General features: G+C 47.6%; 1 protein-coding gene and 1 long non-coding RNA gene across 3 annotated transcripts; one reads left to right on the top strand and one right to left on the bottom strand.

Moving 5' to 3' along the window:
- Nucleotides 1-8031: 8031 nt before the first annotated feature.
- Nucleotides 8032-11753, bottom strand: LOC136483368 (RNA-directed DNA methylation 4-like). Of its 2 annotated transcripts, none has more exons than XM_066480397.1 (10): nt 11621-11753; nt 11436-11534; nt 11037-11131; nt 10500-10571; nt 10264-10305; nt 9068-9216; nt 8864-8982; nt 8601-8685; nt 8443-8513; nt 8032-8350 (listed from the first exon to the last, which is right to left on the bottom strand). In XM_066480397.1, exons 1-10 carry the CDS (start codon nt 11739-11741, stop codon nt 8208-8210), a joined length of 996 nt encoding a protein of 331 aa, XP_066336494.1. In that variant the 5' UTR covers nt 11742-11753; the 3' UTR covers nt 8032-8207. The 2 variants fall into 2 exon arrangements, with proteins under 2 accessions (XP_066336494.1, XP_066336495.1); XM_066480398.1 differs by having other exon boundaries at nt 8601-8682.
- A 322-nt stretch (nt 11754-12075) lies between these two features.
- Nucleotides 12076-20969, top strand: LOC136483369 (uncharacterized). The gene is made up of 4 exons (XR_010765428.1): nt 12076-12151; nt 12704-12858; nt 13659-13785; nt 20230-20969. It is a non-coding gene; the product is annotated as an uncharacterized lncRNA (long non-coding RNA).
- The last annotated feature ends 906 nt before the right edge of the window (nt 20970-21875 follow it).

The raw sequence follows: 21875 nt of genomic DNA, 5'->3' as shown, positions 1-21875 counted from the left end.
GCTGGTGCACTTGACGCCGCCGTGCTCGAAGTCGCCAGGGGCTAGGCGGTGGTGCGGGGGCGTGGAGGAGGCGGCCGGAGGAGAGGAGAGGTCGCGCGAGGAGTCAATGACGCCGAGGAGAGGGAGGAGGCGTCCCGCGTCCGTGCTCGCCTCGCCCGATGCGAAGGAAGGGAGGGGGCGTCCGCAGCGCCGACGCAGAGGTGAGGAGGAGGAGGAGTGAGTGCGGCAGCGGCACTGTGCGTGGGGAGGGGAAGGGATAGGGTTCGACAGTTCGGGGGTGGGGGGCTGGGGTGGGGGCGGGGCGGGTCGGCTGGGGCTCTTAGCAGGCTGGCTGCTCGGGCCGTCACCGGGCCATGCACTATGGATCGGGCCATGCCGTGCCAGGCCACGTGCCTGGGGTAAGGCCCAGGCACAGCCTGCTCCTCCGGGCCGTGCCAGCCCGGGCTCGCTCGCCACCGGGCCAGGCTGTGCTTGGGCCGGGCCAAAAAAAAAAGGGTCTCGTGCTGGGCCGACGGGCTCGGGCTGTATGGCCACACACACACACACACATATATATATATATATAGTGCCATGGATGCCCCTTTGCCTCCTGCAGGCGATGCCGGCCAGGAAGCAGATGGATCAGGAGGCCAAGAAGACGATCCAGTCAGTGCACCAAGGGGGTCCTTCTCTGCTCTTCTCGCCTGAGCTGCGGTGGCAGCTGGGGTTGGCCGAAATGGCGTGCTTCAGTGGCCACACTTTTTTGGGCCAGATTGGCTGACGGCTAAAGAAGTCGGAGATACTCGCATGCAAATAAGTCGTGGTGCCTCTGCTCGATGTCGAGGTGGACGCGCACAAAAGCCGTCTTATGTTACTGTTGTCCAATTTTGGGCCGTGGCACATGGCCTTCTTCTTGTTTTCCATCCCAATCTTTCGGGAGAGGGGACCAACACCAATGCGGTCTTGACGATTCTTTTACATAGTCTGGACGAGCATAGCAGAGAATGAGAGCTTCTAGGAGAAAATAAGCACCCAAACGAGTCCATCAACATTAAAACAATTCGGTCAAAAAAAACATTAAAACAATTTCAAGCTAAGCACCATAAGGTAGAGCATGATTCTTTTTAATTAAAAATAGAAAACTAGTTTCATAATTTTTCGAGGAAAGACAAAATTTCTAAGATTAAACCATATTTTTAAGGATTTTTCCATGTAAAAATATTTAGATTTTTTTAAAATTCTAAATTTGGATATTCTTTTTTAAAATGTTTTAGTTCGATTTGTCTATGTGAACTCTCAACTTAGTTCGATTTACGCTCTATGATGTGGTAGCACATCCGCAAAATCAGCATCAAAACCATCTAATGTGCAAAAACAAACTGTTTTAAAAGTAGGAGACATAAAAATGATTTTGTAGTTCATTGAGCAAAAGCGGACGACTTAATACTCGCTATGTTCTTTTTTACATTTCATATTAGATTTGTCCTAAGCCAAATATTACTACCTTTAACATTCCATTTTGGAAAATCCTTACTCCCATCGCCCCAAATAAGCGTCGCTATGGTATTCGTGCCGATCAAACTTTCTTAAGTTTGTAGAAAATATTAACGATATTTGTATCTCTAGATTAGTTTACTGTGAAAATAGATTCAATGATCTATCCAACGATACTAATTATGTACTATAAATATTATTGATATTTTTTTATATATTTGGTTAAAGTTAAAAGAGTTTGACTCCTCGAAAAGCGAGAACGGCGTTTGTTTAGAGACCGAGGAAGTATAGTTTTACAAACTACGAATTATATAGTATATTATAAAAGTATTTTTTTCTCATACGGTGAATCTAAAAAGCGATGGTCCAAAATATAAATATTTGTACATGTAAATGAAAACTGCCGAGTAGTTGAGGGGGTAAATTGGATCATGGGTCTTGTGTTTCCCCTCTGAAACTGGAATTTGTGTTTTCTCCGTGGCCAATCACATAACAACACACTAATCGTGGATGGTGGAGGGCAGCACCAATCGTGGATTGTGGAGAGCAGGATGGAGCGCAGGCTGCGCATCCGAGGGCCATGGAGCGCTATGACATGGATCGACTCGTCTGGTTACAATACCATAGCTATTGATTTAGATGAAAGTGATATGACAAATATAAATTCATGTTTGAATCTATATATTGTCATCTATGTATACTACTTGTTCACTCACTATGATGTGACAGTTAGGCAGGTGCTAGGATATAAGAATGAATGTTCACTCACTGTGACCATGTGGCAGTTAGGCAGGTGCTAGGATATGAGAATGAATGTGTAATTGGCAATGATCATGAATCTACTGTGACAATGAATGTGGGATGCTTGTGTGAATCGAGTCATGTGCGTAAGGTCAATTTTCTAGAGAAATGACAATACAAAATTAATTGTTGATGAATATAATGTTTAGTCGTATGTATGACTGCTTGCTTTATCTCATTTACAAGCATTGGCTATGATCGAGTATCTTCTGGCAGTAAACAGAAAGAGAGGGAGCTAAATGAGTGAGGGGAAGTCCCTCTCCACCTTCCTCCTCTCCTCCTTTTATAGAAGAGGTGGGAGGAAATGTTTTCATTGTTTCCTGGCGAGGCTTGTATTTATAAAAGAGCCTCTAAAGGCTACAAATGGGCCCTAAACATATTATCTCTCATGCCTCTTGGCTATGTAATTCAACTCTAATGAGGGTTTCTATAACATATAATACACCCAACAATAGCCCCTTAGGGCTTTTTTGGAAGCAAGGGGAGCAAAACCCAAGGATGAAAACCCCCCACTAAGAACTATAATGATAATTAGAATGATATCCTCATGGATTACCCACTCAGGGCAAAGTCTAGGATCCCGAAGGGATTGGAGTTTCTAATAGCCCTTAGTTATTCAGTTTTGATCAGAAGTACAAGACTCAATAGCTGAATACAACTAAGTGTGGCCCAGTTGTAACTTAGACCCGACTGCGAGGATCATCCTTCACAACCGCATGCTTGTGCATCACTAAACCCATCCCAAAAACCCAGTGGAAAAAAGGTAGAGAGAAAAAAGCACACACACGACATTTGTCTATACTCAGATCATCTAGAGATGCTTTTAACTTTAGCGAAACTTCACTCTAACCTCCAAAACTTTGCCTTTGGTAGCTTGCTCCTTTGTCTAGCCTTGAATCCTTGGTAGCTTCTCTTTATAACTGAGCCATCGGAGAAGCAGTTGATGTGATCGATGTAGGCGGCGTAATTATAGACGATTGTGACACGTCTTCAAGCTTTCGCTCGTGGGTGCTAGAAAAGTCTTGGGACTTTGGGTTTATCGCTTGTCTAATGTGTTCTTCGCTAGCCCCACTTAGATAGCGCTTGTGAGAAATTATTTCACATGCTTGAAGTAGACGACGTAGGCATGGTCATTGTCATAGATGTCATAGACGGCAACCTCCCCACTCCAATTAACGGTGAAGGCAAAGTCAATGATGCCAATGGTGACCCCTAGCTCCAAATTGACGACGAAGTCGAAGTTGATAATGCCGATAGCGACTCTTGCTTAAAATTGATGGTGAAGGCAAAGCTAAAGATGTCGATGGCGACCCCCTGCTCCAATTGACGGCGAAGGCAAAGTCAAAGATGGTGATGGAGATCCCTGCTTCAGATCAATGGCGAAGGCAAAGCCAAAGATGTCGATGGCGATCGTCCTGTTTCCAATTGATGGTGAAGGCAAACTTAAAGATGCCAATGGTGATCCCCTCACTTCAAATTGACGGCGAAGGCGAAGATGAAGATGCCAATGGTGACCCCTCCGGTCCAATTGACGACAAAGTGAAGTCAAAGATTCCGATGGTGATCCCACTACTTCAAATTGGTGGCAAAGGCGAAGTCAAATATGCCAATAGTGATGGCGAAGCCCCTCGGCAAAAATTACAGTTAGTGAAGGTTAGTCGATGACGTCGAAGTCAGTGGCGAAGCCCCTTGCCGAAGTCAAATTTAAAGCCCCTCGCTGAAACATTGAAGAAGGCGTAGTCGATGACATCGAAATAGGTGGTGAAGCCCATGATGAAAGGTTGGTGAAGGCATAGTCGATGATGCCAAAGTTGCTTATGCTGATGCTTACGCTGAAATGTTGTGAGAGAAAAATATTGTTCCATAGCTGAAAAGTAGTGTTGAATAAGCTCAAGCGAACAGGGCGGTGTCGATGCCCCTCGCCAAAATGTTGGTGAAGGCAATATGTCGATTACGCTGAATCGATGGTGAAGCCCCTTGTCAATATGTTGGCATTGGCGGTGTCGATGTCGATAAAGTTGGTGGTGAAACCTCTCGACAAATAACGACAAAGGCATAATTGATGACGCTGAATTCGAAGTTGAAGCTATTTAAATAAAAAATTGGAAAGACGAACGCGGGAATTCGAAGCTTCTAGGATTGTGTCATCAAGGAATCGATTAGATGTAAATCGGTATCAGTTGATTTAGATGCGATGTTAGAATCGGCTATTTTATAGATGACGTTAGCAGACGGCGTCAATAGGCTATGCTTGAATGGCGCCAGAAAGATGTGTCGGACTCTACAAATAAGAAAAATTAGGGTCCAAGTTATTATTAAGTTAGAAAGTTTTCTTTTATTCCAAGAATTGTAATGAGTCGTATTTGAGTATGATTCATATTTAGGTTCTGGGTATAAATATCCTGGTTATTGTAAAAAAAACAAACACTCAACCAATAAAATCTTTTCGGCTTTTGCCATCGCATTAGGAGTAGAAGTACTGTAGATCTCGACAAGTTCTTCAGCAAACAGGGCTGCATCGACTGATTGACCTCCAGCTTGCTTGTGAGTACATAACTTGTATTGTGCTTGTAAAGCTACATCAGCTGATTGATCTTTTATGAGCCATAATATAAGTTAGTTATCGATCTGTATCGTAGTTTGTAAGGCTTCATCAGCTGATTGATCTCTTATGAATCATAATATAGATCAAAATTATCGATCTTGTGTTAAATAATTTGTTGTTTAATACAATATCACCAGTTATCGAATCTGCTAATATTAGTAAGATTTTTCTTGCTATTTTTTTGGTTGATTCACCAGTTATCGATCTTATTATAATTAATATTTTATTAATTATAACAAAATCACCCGATTGAGATAGAGATAGATCGACATCATATCATCTTAATTGATCGTCTTTTGATCTGGTCACGCTTTAAATCTTATAATTGATGACTTAATTCCGCTAGATCGGTTGTTTTATCTATATTCCAATCAAACATAGTATGTATCTAAAGACATTTCAATCTTGAATAAGCTCACTGGTTAATGAGATTTAATCTAATGACACTACCATAGCTGCATCGATCCGGTCGAACCTCACTGGTAAGACTTTAGATTAGAAATTATCGATTAGTGGTTTTGTTCATGATCAAGATACGTACTCTGTTTGTTTGCTATGACTGCATCGGTTATTTTAGCCGATTTGCCTATACTCTCATGCATATAGCATGTTTTCATAAATCTGTCAACATATAGACGGTTTTATAGATTCTTTGGCTTTAGTTTATTATCATTATTATAGCTGCATCGATCCGATTGAACCTCAATGTTGATGATAATAGATTAGATTCAAACTGTTTGTAGATTCATTTATATTATATAGTCGATTTGTTCGCATATTATACTTTTTTCATCAAATTTATCGGCTCGACGCTTTATATCGATCATGTTTCATTTAGCCGATGATGCTTTTCTGATGTTCCATGAGCATCGTTTATTTTGATTCATATTATTATCATTTAATATTAATCGATAATCCTTGATTTAAACATCTTCATTTCATGGATACGCCGGATATCGACTATTTAGTCGATAGCCTTATTGAATTCGTACATTTGGAACTGTCTGGTGCAACACCGACATGTTCCACTTTAAATTAATGATAAGATTTTCTCTCCTTGTCAATTACAGGTCAAATTGACTGGCACATCGTTGGGTTTTCAGAATCGGCTGGTTCTGTGTTGAAGCCAAGTAGATCTCCGGTCTCGTTCCACTTAGATCATTCGGTTTGCTATGTGTTGATCACATCGCCACACTTTTCTGTGCAATTAGTTTTATAATTAGCTCATGTTTAGTCCTCCTATTTAGCATCTGAATATCCGATATAACACGGACTAAACTTTAACCCCCTCTATCAAACACCCGATTGCACGAATAATAACTGATGCGTGATGCCTCACTGAGATAGGACAATCCTAAGGAATTTGGTAAAGGAGACCCGCTACGGCGGGGTGTTCGATGTAGTCTTTATGCATTGCAGCATAAAAGTTACTGTATCAACCAGTATGCGGAAGCGGTTAGAAGCTGACTGATTTTAAAAAGACCATGCAGACCATGCAATTCACAATGACAGAACAGTGCTGCTTTTGTGGCCAAGGGATGGTGTCCAAGAGACCAAGACATGAGGTTCCAGATGCATATGCACTTGGGAAAGAGACAGCAAAGTCTTCTCCGCATTACATTTAAACAAGAGAAACTTGATCACATTCAAGGGAGAAATAACTAAGTGTCTTGCAGCCTGACGAGGACAACACTTTTTTGCAGATTTAAAACGAATTATAAAGTGTTTCAACTTATCTGCACACTTCTGAAGCAGTCGAAACTTGGTTGCCAAGTAGCATGTCAAAGTGGGCCGTATAACGTAACGGTGCCCTGGAACTCCCTGCGTCGCTGTGGTCTATTTATAAAACTAAGAAAGAAAGACAGCTAAAGAGTCATAAGATTATATAGTAGCCTCAGTAGCACCTCGGTTCGACTCCTAACGGGAGCGAATTTGCTAGAATTTAACAACGTTGTATATCATGCCTCGCTGTGGTGACTTTGCTAATCTCGAGGATTTGCTGGTCCATTCTTCGAACATGCTCATAAGGGTAGGGTTTGCGTGCATTCGTTCATAGAGTGAGTGTGCGTGCGTTGTGAGTGTTTGCGATGTACTGTGTATTAAAAAAAGAGCTCCTTACAGACCAAAGGAAGCACACACCTCCACAAGTAACAAAAAGATGGGTACTCTTTTTATTCAGGAAGGATCAAATGCATCTCCAAGACTCAAATCAGGAACTTCAAGTAGGTGCTTTCACATGACGTCAGATGCTAATAAGTCGATCTGTTGACCGCGTAATAAGTTGTGCGTTTTTTTTGCAACGCAATCTATATACCTAATATCAAAAGAGCAGATGGTGCATCCTTTTTTTTTACTTTGTACAAATGACCTTGCGTTTCTTCTTGTCTCGTCTGGAACTCAGACTTACGACCCATACTCAAAAATAAGTTAGAACTGCGGGCGTTTGTACATCAAGTGATGGTATAAAATACAGTTATAATCAGTGTTATCCTAAACGCTAAACAGTCGGTCACCTACCGTTTAGCACATTATTCGGACAAAACGGGTGTTTAAACGAAAAAAAAACAAACGTTTAAATGGTCGATTAAACAGAAACGGTGTACCACCGTGTAGCGTTTAAACGGTGTACCACTGTATCAGCATGTTCGCTTGTTGGTTTCAGCCAGCCCAAACCAGCCAGCCAACAATATTTTTCTCTCACAAAAAAACCAGCACCAGCCAGCCCAAACCAGCACCAGCCCCAACCAGCGAACAGGCCCATACATTGAAACAAATGACATGACCATCACATAAATAACAGTGCTTATAATATACATTGAAACAAATGACATGACCATCACATAAATCTCCGAACCACAAGTCTCCCAGATGATCTTGTAAGGAGGTATACGTTCTCTTGCAACACATGAACACAAATATGACCCTCTTTCACAGGGCTTTAGCTTCTCCATTCTCCATAAATAGTAAAGCTAGGAAAAGCCACATTTTCATGGCTTCGACTTTTAGGCCAAAACAGCTTCGGCTTCGTCATTTTTTTAACTTTGTTTTTGGCTTCAAAGCCGTTTTCAAACGTGAGTGTTTAACAAAGCTTCCTACACGCACAGAAGCCATAGGTGAAGCCTCTCTAAAAGCCATAGGTGACGCACGTGATATACAATGCTAACTGTTACACAGTTCCATTTCTCTTTTTTTTTTCAGCATTAGCAACAGAAACATTCATCAGTCAGTTCCAAACCCATCTCATCGTCAAACATTACATTCAGTTCACACGCTAGTCTCCCCAGCATCTACAATCGCACGCTCCATTGCAATTTCTAGTCAACATTATTCATTCCTCTTCCGCTTCGACTTCTTCCTTCTCATACTCGGAGTCAGAACCTTCTTCGTCTCCAAAAGGATCCTCATCATTGCTACCATCATCCTCGTCCTCGGACAATTCATCGGGATAATCATAAAGTGGATTGTCTTCGGCTGCATATTCGATATGGAAAGAGTTTCAGATAATTTAAGTAACTAAGGATCTCACTAATTAGTTAAGGGGAGTAGAATGATGGTACGGTTACCATTTGAATCATCTGTGTCATATGGATAGTCATCTTCGTAGCATTCATCTTCTCCATCGTCCACTTGTAACCTTATGTAACAAGACCAACTCGTTAAGAAGACACTCTCACAAGAACCCAATGGAATAAGACCATGCGATACATATTTAGTTATTTACCTTGGATATGAAGCTGCTGACGTGGCCTCCATGTTTGTATCATCCACCTCCTTGACAGTATAGATATCATAAACTTCAGAATCTGCTAAACAGCAAATTTAGACTCGTCAAAACTAGTGTGGAGCTAAACTGTTCACCGTTACTACTTGGGCACTAGTACTACTACTAGAGTTTGAAATCACTTTCTATTACAGTTAATAAAGAAAGCACCAAGAACCTTTCCAGTACTGTTGAGAGCATCTCAAGGCAAGAAGCTTCAATACCTTCTGATTGTGCCAATGAAATTATATCTGACTCAATTTCCTCTGCAGCTGATGGCAAGTACTCCCGTATAAGCGGAAGAAAGTTGCATAGAACAGCGCCCTCTTCGAAAGAGGTAATCCTGCAGGGAATATTGTAAGGAAACATGCAACTATACAACTCTACATTCCAAATGACTTGATAAATTGTCATAAATCAAGACTTACCGTGGTTCTGCTCGATGCTTCTCATCATCGGGATCTACTTGGACAGCATCATAAAGATGGCATATTTCTCTCAATGAGTCATCAGCATCATTATTTTCTCCTTTTCGACTCTTCCATATTTGTGCAAAGCGAGCATTTCTACCCATATCCTACGGTCAATGAACAAAACCATGCATAAGAGTGCATGAAAAAGAACACTAAGGCATTTATAAATAATTAAAAATAAATACTATCACAATTTTCTAGTCTCAGGATAATTTGGGAGTAGCACTTCCCTCATGAAATCCTAATACACAATCTAACACTACAAGGCCCATGCTATAGCAACTCCTGAGGACTAGCCATGTTCCGTAATGGACCAAACCTGCTCACTTGCAGCAATCAAATATGCTGCTCCTAAAGAACCTGACGACCACATTATTTAAAATACTAACACAAGTAGTGTCCAGCGCCATCCATCAATATACACAAGTGCACCCAGGCCTCCAGGTTTGGTAGTGTGGACCATAGAATAGTTAATTTAGCATGTATAATCCTTTTACTAGCTAAATCTGCATATCTAGCTTCCATGTGCTTGTGGCAAGGGAATGTTCCCAGAGTCGAATTCCCAACCAATGACCTTATTTGGGAATTGGGATGCCACACTGTTAGCATAGATTGGTTAACATGGTCATTCCCACAGCATGATGTTGCAATCAGGCTCATCAACATGGATAAATCTGTGTGATGTGGAGCTAAAACAAATTCACATATACTTGCAGGTGAGGTCAAACTAGAATGCAGAAGTAGCAATGATGTAAGCACTCAAAAATCTAAACTAAATCATTATTGTGGGAGCACTCCTGTACTAGTCAATTAAATTTATGTACCAATCAGAGTATGGGAAACAAACTTCTACGCGGAACAAAAAAATTACATAATAGAAAACACAACTTTACCCTGATGAAATAGAATAGGCCAATAGGGAAATGTTTTGCAAGTTAAAAATGGTTATTGGTAAAAGATGTACTTAAAATTTGCACAGCAAATTACATGAACCCCTTTTGCTCCTATAGATAACCTTATGCTTGGTTTACACTTTACAGCCATTTCATCATATACACCAAACATCAAATTCATTTTCTCCTTAGTACTTGCAGAAACTTGAGAAGAAGAAATTAACTGCAGTCAGAAACTCAGAATAATATGACGTGTACCTCATGCCTCTGTCTGGCTGCTGATCGTAGCTCCTCTGGTTTCTGTTCGCACAAAGAGTGTCCACTTTAGTATTTAACTAACTAAATTCATTTCAACAGCTATAAATACGGAAAACACTATTTTGCTAATAGTAAATGTTGGTGTCAACAATGTCCCAGGAGAAAATTAAAAAGAATCCTAGTGGGAACCAGTGAACACAAAAAATAATGCAGTAGACATTATCAGTTTTGCTTACTTTGTCTTGCTTGATTCTGTCATTCCACTCCTTTGTCTTGCTCTTTATCTCCTTGGAATTTGAGTCAGCAAGCTGCAGAAACAAATGGAGTTGTTTACATACATAACCCTTGTGCATCTGATATAGAGAACAAGTAATGCCCATCCATTGTGTAAACATGTTTGAGTGCATAACAGAAACAGACTCCTGTTTTCCTTTCAAAACGATAACAAATATAAAAACTTAAGGTGCAAATGGCAACATTTTTTTCCTATTTCAAAGAAGCTATTCAGTTGCAGTATTTTAACAACAGAAATCCATAAAAGATGCTGTGATAAAGATCAATCGTGATTTATATAGAATCCACAGAGAAGAAAAATAACAAATAAGCCATATAACGCAGTAGTAGCACTGGATACATATGAGAAATGAAATATCAACTGAAATCAAACACAGACAAAGAAACAGCTATGTCATGCCAAATCTGTGCTAAAGCCAGTATAACAAGAAGGAATTAAGAAAAAGGGCAAATGAAAAGGCAAGAAGTATTTATATTACCAAAAGAGAGTGCAAAACATCTTCAACAGCCTCAGAATGGTGTACTGTCTCGATGTGCTGGACAAGAAGTTTCTTAACTCGTGGTTCCTCTGAAGCTGTGGGCATGGCAAGCAAGTAAATCATTTTGCAGATGAAGGAGGCACAACTATCTTTTTTTTTAAAAAAAAATTGGCCTATAATTGTTCGTCTGAATAAGCAGAATTTGGTATTATATCATGTATATTATCAATGGAAGGTGGCAAATCCGCATTGGCAAATTTCAAGTCTTGCAACATCATCATTCAGCAGACAGGGCAATCACGCATTCTTGCGGGGTAATTTGCATAAACAAGTTACTGACAATGTAAGAACCATCAGTACCAGTGACAAGTTAAATCATTTTCTTGGGGGCTCGTGTACCTTTAGCACTGGCGGAGGAGGAAGAGGGTGGGTCGGAGATGGAGAGGCTGGAGAAATCGAGCATGGCCTTCTTCGCCGGCCTCTCATTAATCTCTAGCCCTGATAATACAACAGGAAAAATAGTCAAAACCCTCGCGTCCAGTCGAAATTCAAGGGGACGAACAGGAAGGAGAAGGGGAGCTCACAGAAAGCGTCCGGGCGGGTCTGCGAGGGCTTGCGCTTGACCCGCACGACGATGGGCTTCCCCCTCTCCGTGGGCTCCGAGGTGGAGGCCTCGCCCGCGGGCGCTGCCGCCGCAGACGCCATGGCCGGCGGTCGGGCAGGGTTAGCAAGGAGGGACAAGGCCACAAGGGAGTCCCTCTTCCAACTTCGGCCCGTGCTTTAGGATTCGTGCGCGCCGCATCCGACGGACGTGTCCGACAGGCGGAGGGAGACGGGACGGGCCCACCTCTTGCCATCCACTCCCCATTGGTCTCGTCGGTCGCCCTCGCCGCCGCCACCGCCACCGCCACCGCCACCGATGGAGTCCAGTTCCAGTCCGTCTACAGCACCTCCTTCCCTTGTGGCTGGACTCATTCCCTCGTCACCACTTCTTGTTTGATTAGATTGGATCCAAACACTTCTTTTTTTTTTTTTGAAGAAGAAGAGGAAGCTTGGATTTCTCCTCGTCGACGAAGCTAGGACGTCTATGGAGCGACGGCAAGCCCAAGCCACTGGTGAGCCGCCGCCGCCTGCTCCTTCTCTTTCTCCCTGTGGCTTCCACAGACCGCAGCCGCCATGTGTGAATTTTCTGTTGATAAAAACTAGAAGAAGATTGTTTGGGTAGGAGTGGGACTGGGACTGGGAGGAGTTTCACTCCAGGGCTATATATCGATCTAAGTGGCTGGATGGCCGATAACCGTCTTGCTGCTTAGCTTTCATCAACTAGATTAAAAATCTTGTGTGTAGACTGGAATGCGCTTGCAAAATTGTATGTTCAATTGAATTATTGGACTGTTCGCCCTAAAACTCACGACTTGGTCTTTGTTCTTTGAAAAAACAATAATATAAGAAAACGAACTGCTAGCCTTGAGGGGAAGGAAGCTGCTAGGCTCTGCATTGAGAAAAAAAACCACTTACATGCACAATTTGAAGTTGTTGGTATTGTTGCACTAAAAGTTGGACAAGACGAACAAATGTTCTCCTCCGTGTGTACGTGTTGGTGTGTTAGTTGCTGCTTCGTGCCTCAAAATTCTGAATTATTCATAACAATGTGTGCTGTGCTCCAGATGGATTGTTTGCTTCACAGGCCAAAACAAAGGCCTTGCCCTGTCAGCGAGATGATGATTCTCAAAGAGCTGTCCCTTTTGCAAATGCAAAGAGCGGAAGTAATTAAATGTGCTGTGCTCCAGATGGATTGTTTGCTTCACAGGCCAAAACAAAGGTCTCAACCATCTTATTAGCCTCATAAGTTCCATCAACAACAAGCACTTTCCATTGCATCATCTATAAGTTCCTTATAATTTACAATCGAAAAACAAAACGGTTGCTTTCTAGGTAGGTCATAACTTGTGTCTTTGTGGCATCATTAAGTTCCACTCCCTTGAAGTCTTAACAAGTGTGGTATGTTATCTTCTGCACTAGACCATTACAGGCAATAACATTGTAACTTAGGCCTGTATATAGCCTTGTAGGTGTAGGACGCCATTCTTTTATCTGACCTGCTCAATCAGTTGCCCTATGAATTCAGTTATTAAGGTTTATATCACATTTCTTACAGTAGCGCTGTTAAAATTGATCAATATTGCACAATTACATGGACCTCCTGTTTATATATTATTATGGACTATTGGTATGTTAGAGTATATCAGGGGCCTATTGGGCCTAGGCTTGCGGCATAGCCAGAGCGACCCTTATCTCTAATTAACCCTAACACTAACGGGCTATGCCGCAAGCCTAGGCCCAATAGGCCCCTGACATACTCTAACATGGTACCCTGTCCAGAAGTGCATGCTCTTTTGGACAGCACACTGTTGTATAGTAAAACATAATCCTATCCATCGTAGTTGGCACAAATGCAAAGAAACCAGTAAGTTGGGCACATGCCTGATTTGGGCATCTACACAGTTTTTTTAGTTTTTGTAGTGTCTAATCTGGTCTGGCCACTGGCAGTGTTTTGTAAGCTTCCATTTACCTTTATTATAGTTGTGATACTGAACTTCTCTTCCATGCTTTTGCATGCAGGACATCTGGCGTCATATACATTCCCTGATGCCAATGCGAAATGCTGCCCAAGCTGCGTGTGTCTCTCATGCTTTTCTACGATCCTGGAGATGCCATCCCAACCTCACTTTCCATGGTACAGCATTGGGTATGAATAAAAAGGCATATGGAAATGATGAAATTGCCAGAGATTTTTTCTAGCAAAGTGGACCACATCCTGAAAAATCACTCAGGCATTGGTGTCAAGAAACTTGTGATTGACATGTGTAGATATTACACTGCCAACGATTCTTGTTATCTCAACAGTTGGCTTTTGACTGCTGTTATACCAAGAATTGAAGAACTTTCACTTATACTGCCAATGAGGGAACCATACAATTTCCCATGCTCACTTTTGTCTAATGGGAGTGGTGACTCAATTCGGTATCTCAAACTTGGTGGTTGCTCCTTGCAACCCACAACTGAACTTCCTTGGTTAAAAAGCTTGACAAAAGTGCAGCTTAATGCTGTCTCTTTTACTGGGGATTAGTTAGGGTGCCTTCTATGCAATTCTTTTGCTTTGGAGCGGTTGGTAATCAGGTATTGTGGTGAGATAGTGGTACGGCGCACCTTACTGCGGAGGAAGTATGGAGGGGAGAAGGCGAGCCGTGGCTTGGCGGAACGGCGACGCGACGGCGCCATACTGCAGTCGAGGGTTTGGGGCAAGGTCGACACAAAGATGACGATGAACAGTGACGCCTGAGGGCCCAGGGGAGAATGAATCTCAATCCCAGGCTGCCTTTCCTTAATTCTCTGTCTATGCCATATAGGCTTTCTTGTTACAAAGATAGAAACAAATTCCTAATTTCTCTCCCGATCTAACAACTCTCGCTGAAGGGGCAAACCGGCCTGGGGCGCGGTGACCGCGCCCAGCGCGCCTCGCGCGTCCCCCCCCCTTCTCTCAGCCACTATTCCTCCTCTTTCTCTGGTAGGTCCAGCCCACCATAACATCTCTCCCCTCCTCGGGAAACAGCTCGTCCTCGAGCTAAAAGTCGGGGTGCGCCACTTTGAATTCTGCAGCATGCTCCCAGGTAGCTTCCGACGCCGGCATGTCAGCCCACTGCACCAGAACGTGCCACTCCCCGCGGCGCAGGCTGGAACGCAGCACACGTTCTGGGCGCAAGAGCGGACGCCCGTGGCGCAACGGCAGCAGCGCCGGAACGTCCGTTGGTGGATCACCACGGAATGGCTTGAGCACCCCCACGTGGAAGACGTCATGAATCCGGGCGCCCTCGGGTAGGCGCAGCCGATAAGCCACCTTGTTGATCTGCTGAACGACTTGGTACGGACCAGCAAACTTCGGCCCCAACTTGCCCCGGCCCCCAGGAACCAGCGCCTTCGTCGGGGGATGAAGAAGCCGGAGCCACACCCAATCGCCAACAGAGAATGTGAGCTCGCGGTGCTTGGCGTCGTAGGCACGGCGGGCATGCTCTTGAGCTTGAAGGAGGCGCGCGCGAACTTCTGCCAGGAACTCATCGCGGTCAGCCAGCATGGCATCCACGGCCGCCGTGTGCGCCTGTCCTTGCGTGTATGGCAGCAAGGCGGGCGGCGGCCGCCCATAGACGACGGTGAATGGCGTCGTGCGAAGCGCCGAATGGAAGGCCGTGTTGTAGCAGAACTCGGCCCATGGAAGCCAATCTAGCCAATCCCGGGGCCGGTCGCCGGTGAGACAACGCAAGTACATGCCGATTGTCTTGTTGACGGCCTCGGACTGGCCATCCGTCTGGGGATGGAAGGCCGTGCTGAGGCGCAGCTGGACACCCGCCTGGCGAAAGAGATCACGCCAGACGCGACCGGTGAAGACGGGGTCGCGGTCGCTGACGATGGAGTCGGGAAAGCCATGCAGCCGAACGATGTCGTGGAAGAAGGCGCGGGCCACCGAAGCCGCCGTGTACGGGTGCCCCAGGGCGATGAAGTGGGCGTACTTCGAAAACCTGTCCACGACGGTGAGGATCACGCTTTTACCGTGGACTTTGGGCAGCGCCTCGATGAAGTCGATGGAGATGTCCGCCCACACCCGGGACGGCACCGGCAGAGGCTGAAGAAGGCCGGCCGGGTGAAGAGCCTCGGTCTTATTGCGCTGGCACGTCGCGCAAGCCCGCACAAAATCGCGAACGACGCGCCGGTCGTGCTCCACATAGAACTCGGCGCGAAGGCGCTGAAGCGTTTTCTGGATGCCTTCATGTGCCCCGGTGTGCGCGAGCTGAAGCACGTCGTCGAGCACCTGGGACACAGCGGGGACGAACACACGACCGTGATGGAGGAGGAGGCCCTCGTGCACCAGCTAGGCCTCACCATCGGCGCCCGCCATGACGGCGTCGCGACGGGCGCGCAGTTCAGCGGAGGCCTCCAGCTCGCTGCGCAGATCAGCGAAGAGCTTGAACGCAGGAGCAGACAGCGCTGCGAGAGAGGCCGCTGGGCCTGGGAGCGCCGCCAGCAGTGGTGTCTCGCCGTCCCGCCGGGACAGTGCGTCGGCGACGACGTTGAGGCGGCCTTGGCGATATTCCACCCTGAAATCATAGCCGAACAGCTTGCTCACCCAATGGTTTTGCGGGATCGTCGAGAGTCGTTGATCAAGGAGGAACTTCAGGGCGTAGTGGTCGGTGCGGACGATGAACGCACGCCCCCACAGGTAGGGCCGCCAATGGCGGACCGCCTGCACCGACCCGATGAGCTCCCGTTCATAGGCTGCGGACTTTAGGTGACGCGCGGCGAACGGCCTGCTGAAGAAGGCGATCGGGCCGGCGTCCTGGTGCAGGACCGCGCCGAACCCCGAGCCAGAGGCGTCGCAGTCGACGATGAAGTCGCGGCTGAAATCCGGCAGGTGCAGCACGGGCGCTGTAGATAGCGCCGTCTTCAACGCAGCAAAGGCTGTGGACGCCGCCTCTGTCCACTGGAAGCTGTTCTTGCGCAGCAGCTGCGTCAGGGGGGCGGCGATGGTCCCATAGTCGTGGATGAAGCGCCGGTAATACCCAGCGAGACCCAAGAAGCCGCGCAGCCCCCTGGCTGCCCTTGGCTGCGGCCACGCCTGGACCGCGCTCACCTTGGCGGTGTCCATGGCGACGCCCTCCCCGGAGATGACGTGACCGAGGTAATGCACCGACGGTTCAGCGAAAGCACACTTGGAGCGCTTGATGTGGAGGCGGTGCTCGCGAAGGACGTCGAGAACGGCGCGAAGCTGCTGCAAGTGTGCTGTCCAGGTAGTACTGTACACTAGTATATCATAAAAAAAACAAGGACGCACCGGCGCAGGAACGGCTTGAGGACGAAGTTCATGAGCGCCTGGAACGTGGACGGCGCATTTGAGAGCCCGAAGGGCATGACGAGGAACTCGAAATGGCCCTGATGTGTCCGGAACGCCGTCTTGGCTACGTCATCAGGATGCACGCGAACCTGATGGTAGCCGGACCGGAGATCTAACTTGGTGAAGAATTTGGCGCCGTGCAATTCATCGAGGAGCTCCTGCACCACTGGGATGGGGAACTTATCCTTCACCGTCGCTGCGTTCAGCGCCCTGTAGTCCACGCAGAACCTCCAGGAGGCGTCTGCCTTTTTGACGAGGAGTACAGGCGCTGAAAATGGAGAGGTGCTGGGGCGGATGACTCCCTGCTGCAGCATTTCTTCACACTGCCGTTCCAGCTCGTCTTTTTGTAGCTGGGGGTAGCGATAGGGCCGAACGGCGACAGGCTCGGTGGCCGGTTTGAGGTGGATCCGGTGATCACAGGGCCTCGCCGGCGGCAAGCCCGTAGGTGCTGCGAAGACGTCGTCGTAAGCGTCAAGGAGGCGTTCCAGCAAGGCCCCCTCGGTGCCCTTGGCGGAGTAGAGACGACCAGCATGGAGGCGTCCTGTGAACTGGCCGGGCGCGCCCGAGGCACCGATGCCCCGCCTAAGGACCCGGCGTCCCTGACGGTTGAAAGCCATGCAGAGGGTGTCGAAGTCCCACAGTACAGGACCGAGAGTCCGCAGCCAGGATATGCCAAGCACCATGTCGTAGCACTCCAGCGGAATCGAGTAGCAGTCGACCTTGAACGTCTCCGCCCCGATGCGCACGCCCATGGCCGAGGCGAGGCCGCGGCAGGTCACGCGATCGCCGTTCGCGACGACCACGTGCGCGCCCGCACTGTCGCTGAAGGGGAGGCCGACGCGCCTCGCTACCCCGGTGCTGATGAAGTTGTGCGTGGACCCGGAGTCGAGCAGGGCCGTGAGCTCGTGGCAGCCCAGATGAACGCGGAGCTGCATCGTCTCCTCCGTGCGGATGCCGGTGATCGCAGAGAGGGAGATCATGGGGGCCTCAGGGTCGAACGGCGGGTTCTCAGTGATGTCCGCCTCTGGTGTTGGGTCGTCCTCGGCGGGCTCTTCGACCGTGTAATCCGCCACCTCCAAGAAGAAGAGGCGCGCACACTTGTGCCCCCGGACGTACGGCTCATCGCAGTTGTAGCACAGCCCCTGCTTGCGGCGAAGGGCCATGTCCTCCGGTGACAGGCGCTTGAACGGGCGCGCTGCTAGAGCGTTCGGCCCACTGGACGTCGCAGCGCCTGTTGGCGGCGTTGGGGCCGGCAGGGCAGGCTGTGGGCGGCGCGGTGGACGCGCAGCGGGCGCCGGTAGGGCCAGCAGCGCGGCTGTGTTGCGCCGCTCGTACGCCCGCGCCAGTCGCATGGCTCGCTGCAGGTCTTGAGGCTCCTGGAGTTCCACTTCGACGCGGATCTGTTCCGGCAGTCCCCCGGTGAAAAGCTGCGCCTTCTGGAGCGCCGTCAGGGCGCCCGCGTGCGCTGCACGGGCCTGGAAGGCTTCCATGTACGCGTCTACCGTGGAGGTAAACGGCAGCCGAGCGAGGTCCGCTAGGTGGTTGGAGCTGAGCGGCGGACCGAAGCGCTGTTGGCACAGCCGTTTGAAATCATCCCACGACGGGCGGCCCGTGTCCCCCTCAAGATCGAGGTACCACTGGCGCGCCGTGCCTTGCAAGTGGTAGGACGCGAACCACACCCGATCCGTGGCGCGAGTTTGGTACCCCTGGAAGAATTGTTCGCAGGTGTTCAGCCATTCGAGCGGGTCCTCCTTGCCCTCATAAGTGGGGAGGGACAGCTTGGGAAAACGCGGGCCGTGGCCACCGGCCGGCTGTTCTTGGACGTGCAGGAGCGGCGGAGGCAGGTGCGTGGAGGTGGGGTTTGGCGCCCTCGGCCCGTTCATGATGGACGAGAGGGACGGGATAAGCGATGGTGAGTGTGGGAAGCTGATCTGTGTGATGGGGACAGCGGTGGATGGGGGTGGTGGTGATGGCAGTTGGGGCTGCGGGCGCTGCGGCTGGAAGGGGGTGTGGAATGGCGGCGTGGTTCCGAGCTCGGAGATCACCGGCTCCGTTGCTGGCAGGGGGGAAATGCCGCCATACCCCGGCATGCCGTACAGCGGTAAGGGCGCCGAAGGAGCGGGGCTGCGATCCTCCAGGGCCGTCACGCGCAAGGCCAGGGCGCCGAGCTGATGTTGCATCCCGTAGATGGCAGCCGTGAGTTGGTTGAAGGCCTCCTGCGGTGTTTGGGGATAGGCCGACGGCTGGGAGTATGCCATCGGGAGGGTGGGGATGATCGGCTGGGGGCTGGTGGTGACGGCGATTAGCTGGGGGCTGGTGGTGACGGCGATCAGCTGGGGGCTGGTGGTGATGGCGAGCGGCTAGGTGGGGAGCGGTGGGGCGGTGGTGAACGCGGTGGCGGCGGCATCAGTGGTGGTGGGCAGGGTGGGAGAAGATGAAGCCATGGTCTCTGATACCAGGTTGGTACGGCGCACCTTACTGCGGAGGAAGTATGGAGGGGAGAAGGCGAGCCGTGGCTTGGCGGAACGGCGGCGCGACGGCGCCGTACTACAGTCGAGGGTTTGGGGCAAGGTCGACACAAAGATGACGATGAACAGTGACGCCTGAGGGCCCAGGGGAGAATGAATCTCAATCCCAGGCTGCCTTTCCTTAATTCTCTGTCTATGCCATATAGGCTTTCTTGTTACAAAGATAGAAACAAATTCCTAATTTCTCTCCCGATCTAACAACTCTCGCTGAAGGGGCAAACCGGCCTAGGGCGCGGTGACCGCGCCCAGCGCGCCTCGCGCGTCCCCCCCCCCCCCCCCCCCCCCCTTCTCTCAGCCACTATTCCTCCTCTTTCTCTGGTAGGTCCGGCCCACGATAACAGATAGTTTGATTGAAGATCCCTTGTATGCTGCGGCAGCTCAGGCACCTAGAGGTTATTTGCTGTGGCAGTCTGCAAGTGATAGACAACAAAGCTCCAAATATATCCAGCTTCTTCTACGCCGGAGATCGGGATCATATTCAACTGTCACTTGGAGAAGCATTGAAAGTGGAGTACATACGCTTGATCTTCTCGGGTGCACTTCATTATGCTTGTGTTGCACTTCCATCCATCGTGCCAAACCTTAAAATTGCTAGTATACTTTCGACAAGTGAGGTATACTCTTAAAAGATTGAACTGGGCTAGTGATGTGCATATCTTGAATCCTACCTCAAGTAGTCTTACTTTGGAGTATGTATAACTAACCTAACATCTTTATGCAGATGGCCAATATGCCAAATGCTGCACAGCAAGTTTCTCCACCTCAAGAAGCTAAGTATTGCTCTTACCGCACGGACCTTTACTCCGGCCTATGATTATTTTTCTCTAGTTTCCTTTCTTGACGCTTGTCCCTCCTTGGCGACACTGGTCTTGGATGTTTCTGTTCATATTTCTGTGATTTTAATAGCTATCTCACATTGAAAACAGTACTGCAATTATTTTTTACTTTCTCATCTTAGGTAGCCCAGGAGAAAATGGAGCATGTCTCCGTATTCACAGATCCCTCAGATCTGAGGAAGATGCAAGGACACCAGCATCATAACATCACTTGAACACCTTACGCTGGAGTCCTATCAGAGCTGAGCTAGGTGTTCTGTGCCTGCTCACAAAAGTCGCAAGTGCTCCCCACTGCCCGTTGATGTTCTCAGGGAAGCTCAACGAGGACTCTTGGCTATCAGGACATACATTGAGCCTAAAGTTCCTTCCATGGTAAAGCTACATGTTGTTGAGCCTTGCCGCCGATGCCATGCTGTTGTTGAACTTTAGATGCATAACTCATCATTACTCATTGTTTTATTATCTAGTCTTTGGAAGTGTCGTTGTTTCTTTCCATTTTGTAGCACTAGTACTTGAGCGCCTGTGCTGCTGTTTCCAGTTTACTGTGTCGTAAGCCTTTGGATCGGGATGTGTTGAAGCTCTCTTGTCATAACTCAATAAATAGTGGAGAACCTCTTATTATTGACTTTGCTATGTTCTTTTGAAAATGTTGAGAGATGCTGGGCAGCAGTTTTTTCTTGTGTCCAGTGAAGCATAAACTGTATACCATTGGATACTTTCTCTGGCCTTGTTTAGATCACCTCTAAATTTCAAGTTTTTTCACTCTCTCTTCATCACATCAATTTTTGGACGCATGCATGGAGCATTAAATGTAGGTAAAAAAAAAAACTAATTACACAGTTTTGTTGTAAATCACGAGACGAATCTTTTGAGCATAGTTAGTCCATGATCGGACAAAGTTTGTCAAATACAAACAAAACGTGCTACAGTGTCCAGATTGCAAAAATTTGCAATCTAAAGGCCTCTGTCCCCTTTTGTTTAGCCTGGTGCAGGTCAGGTCAGCCACCGCTGCATCGTGTAGCAGTGCTGTGGATCTGCTTGCTCAAAGGAATAAGGGAGGAGCTTTGGGAGGTATGCGGCGTGTATAGTTGGGCGTGTTTCTCATTCTGCATGATACAATGTAATGTAAATTGTTTTAATATTGGTGGGGTGGTTTTAGACCAAATGAATAGAACCGATTGGTTCTCACACATTAATCGTTTTCAAAGAAGTGTTAAAACAAAAAAAATTGCAATTTAAATTGATGCACCTTCTTGTCCTCGGTGTGATGTACGCGGAATTGAGCTCCCGGATTGGTTTAGACCTCGTATTTCTTGGGTCCAAAATGATTGTTGCTATGGCTTGGAACTTATATTCTTTGGCCGGAATACTTGTTCCTACGATTGGAAACTTGTTTTGCTCTTGTGAAGTTGTGATCTGAACCTGGCAACGAGTCTGGCAAGTGCCTTCGAATGCCTGAGGATGCTCTCATGGAAGCAAGTGCCCTCCATAGTAAAACCTGCATGTTTCGAGCCCTGCAGCTGACATGCTG

The sequence above is a fragment of the Miscanthus floridulus genome, chromosome 9, assembly GCF_019320115.1.
Source record: "Miscanthus floridulus cultivar M001 chromosome 9, ASM1932011v1, whole genome shotgun sequence".
In the NCBI taxonomy this organism is placed as follows: domain Eukaryota; kingdom Viridiplantae; phylum Streptophyta; class Magnoliopsida; order Poales; family Poaceae; genus Miscanthus; species Miscanthus floridulus.
The sequence above is the reverse complement of the archived record's forward strand: the minus strand, read 5'-3'. Positions and strand labels throughout refer to the sequence as shown.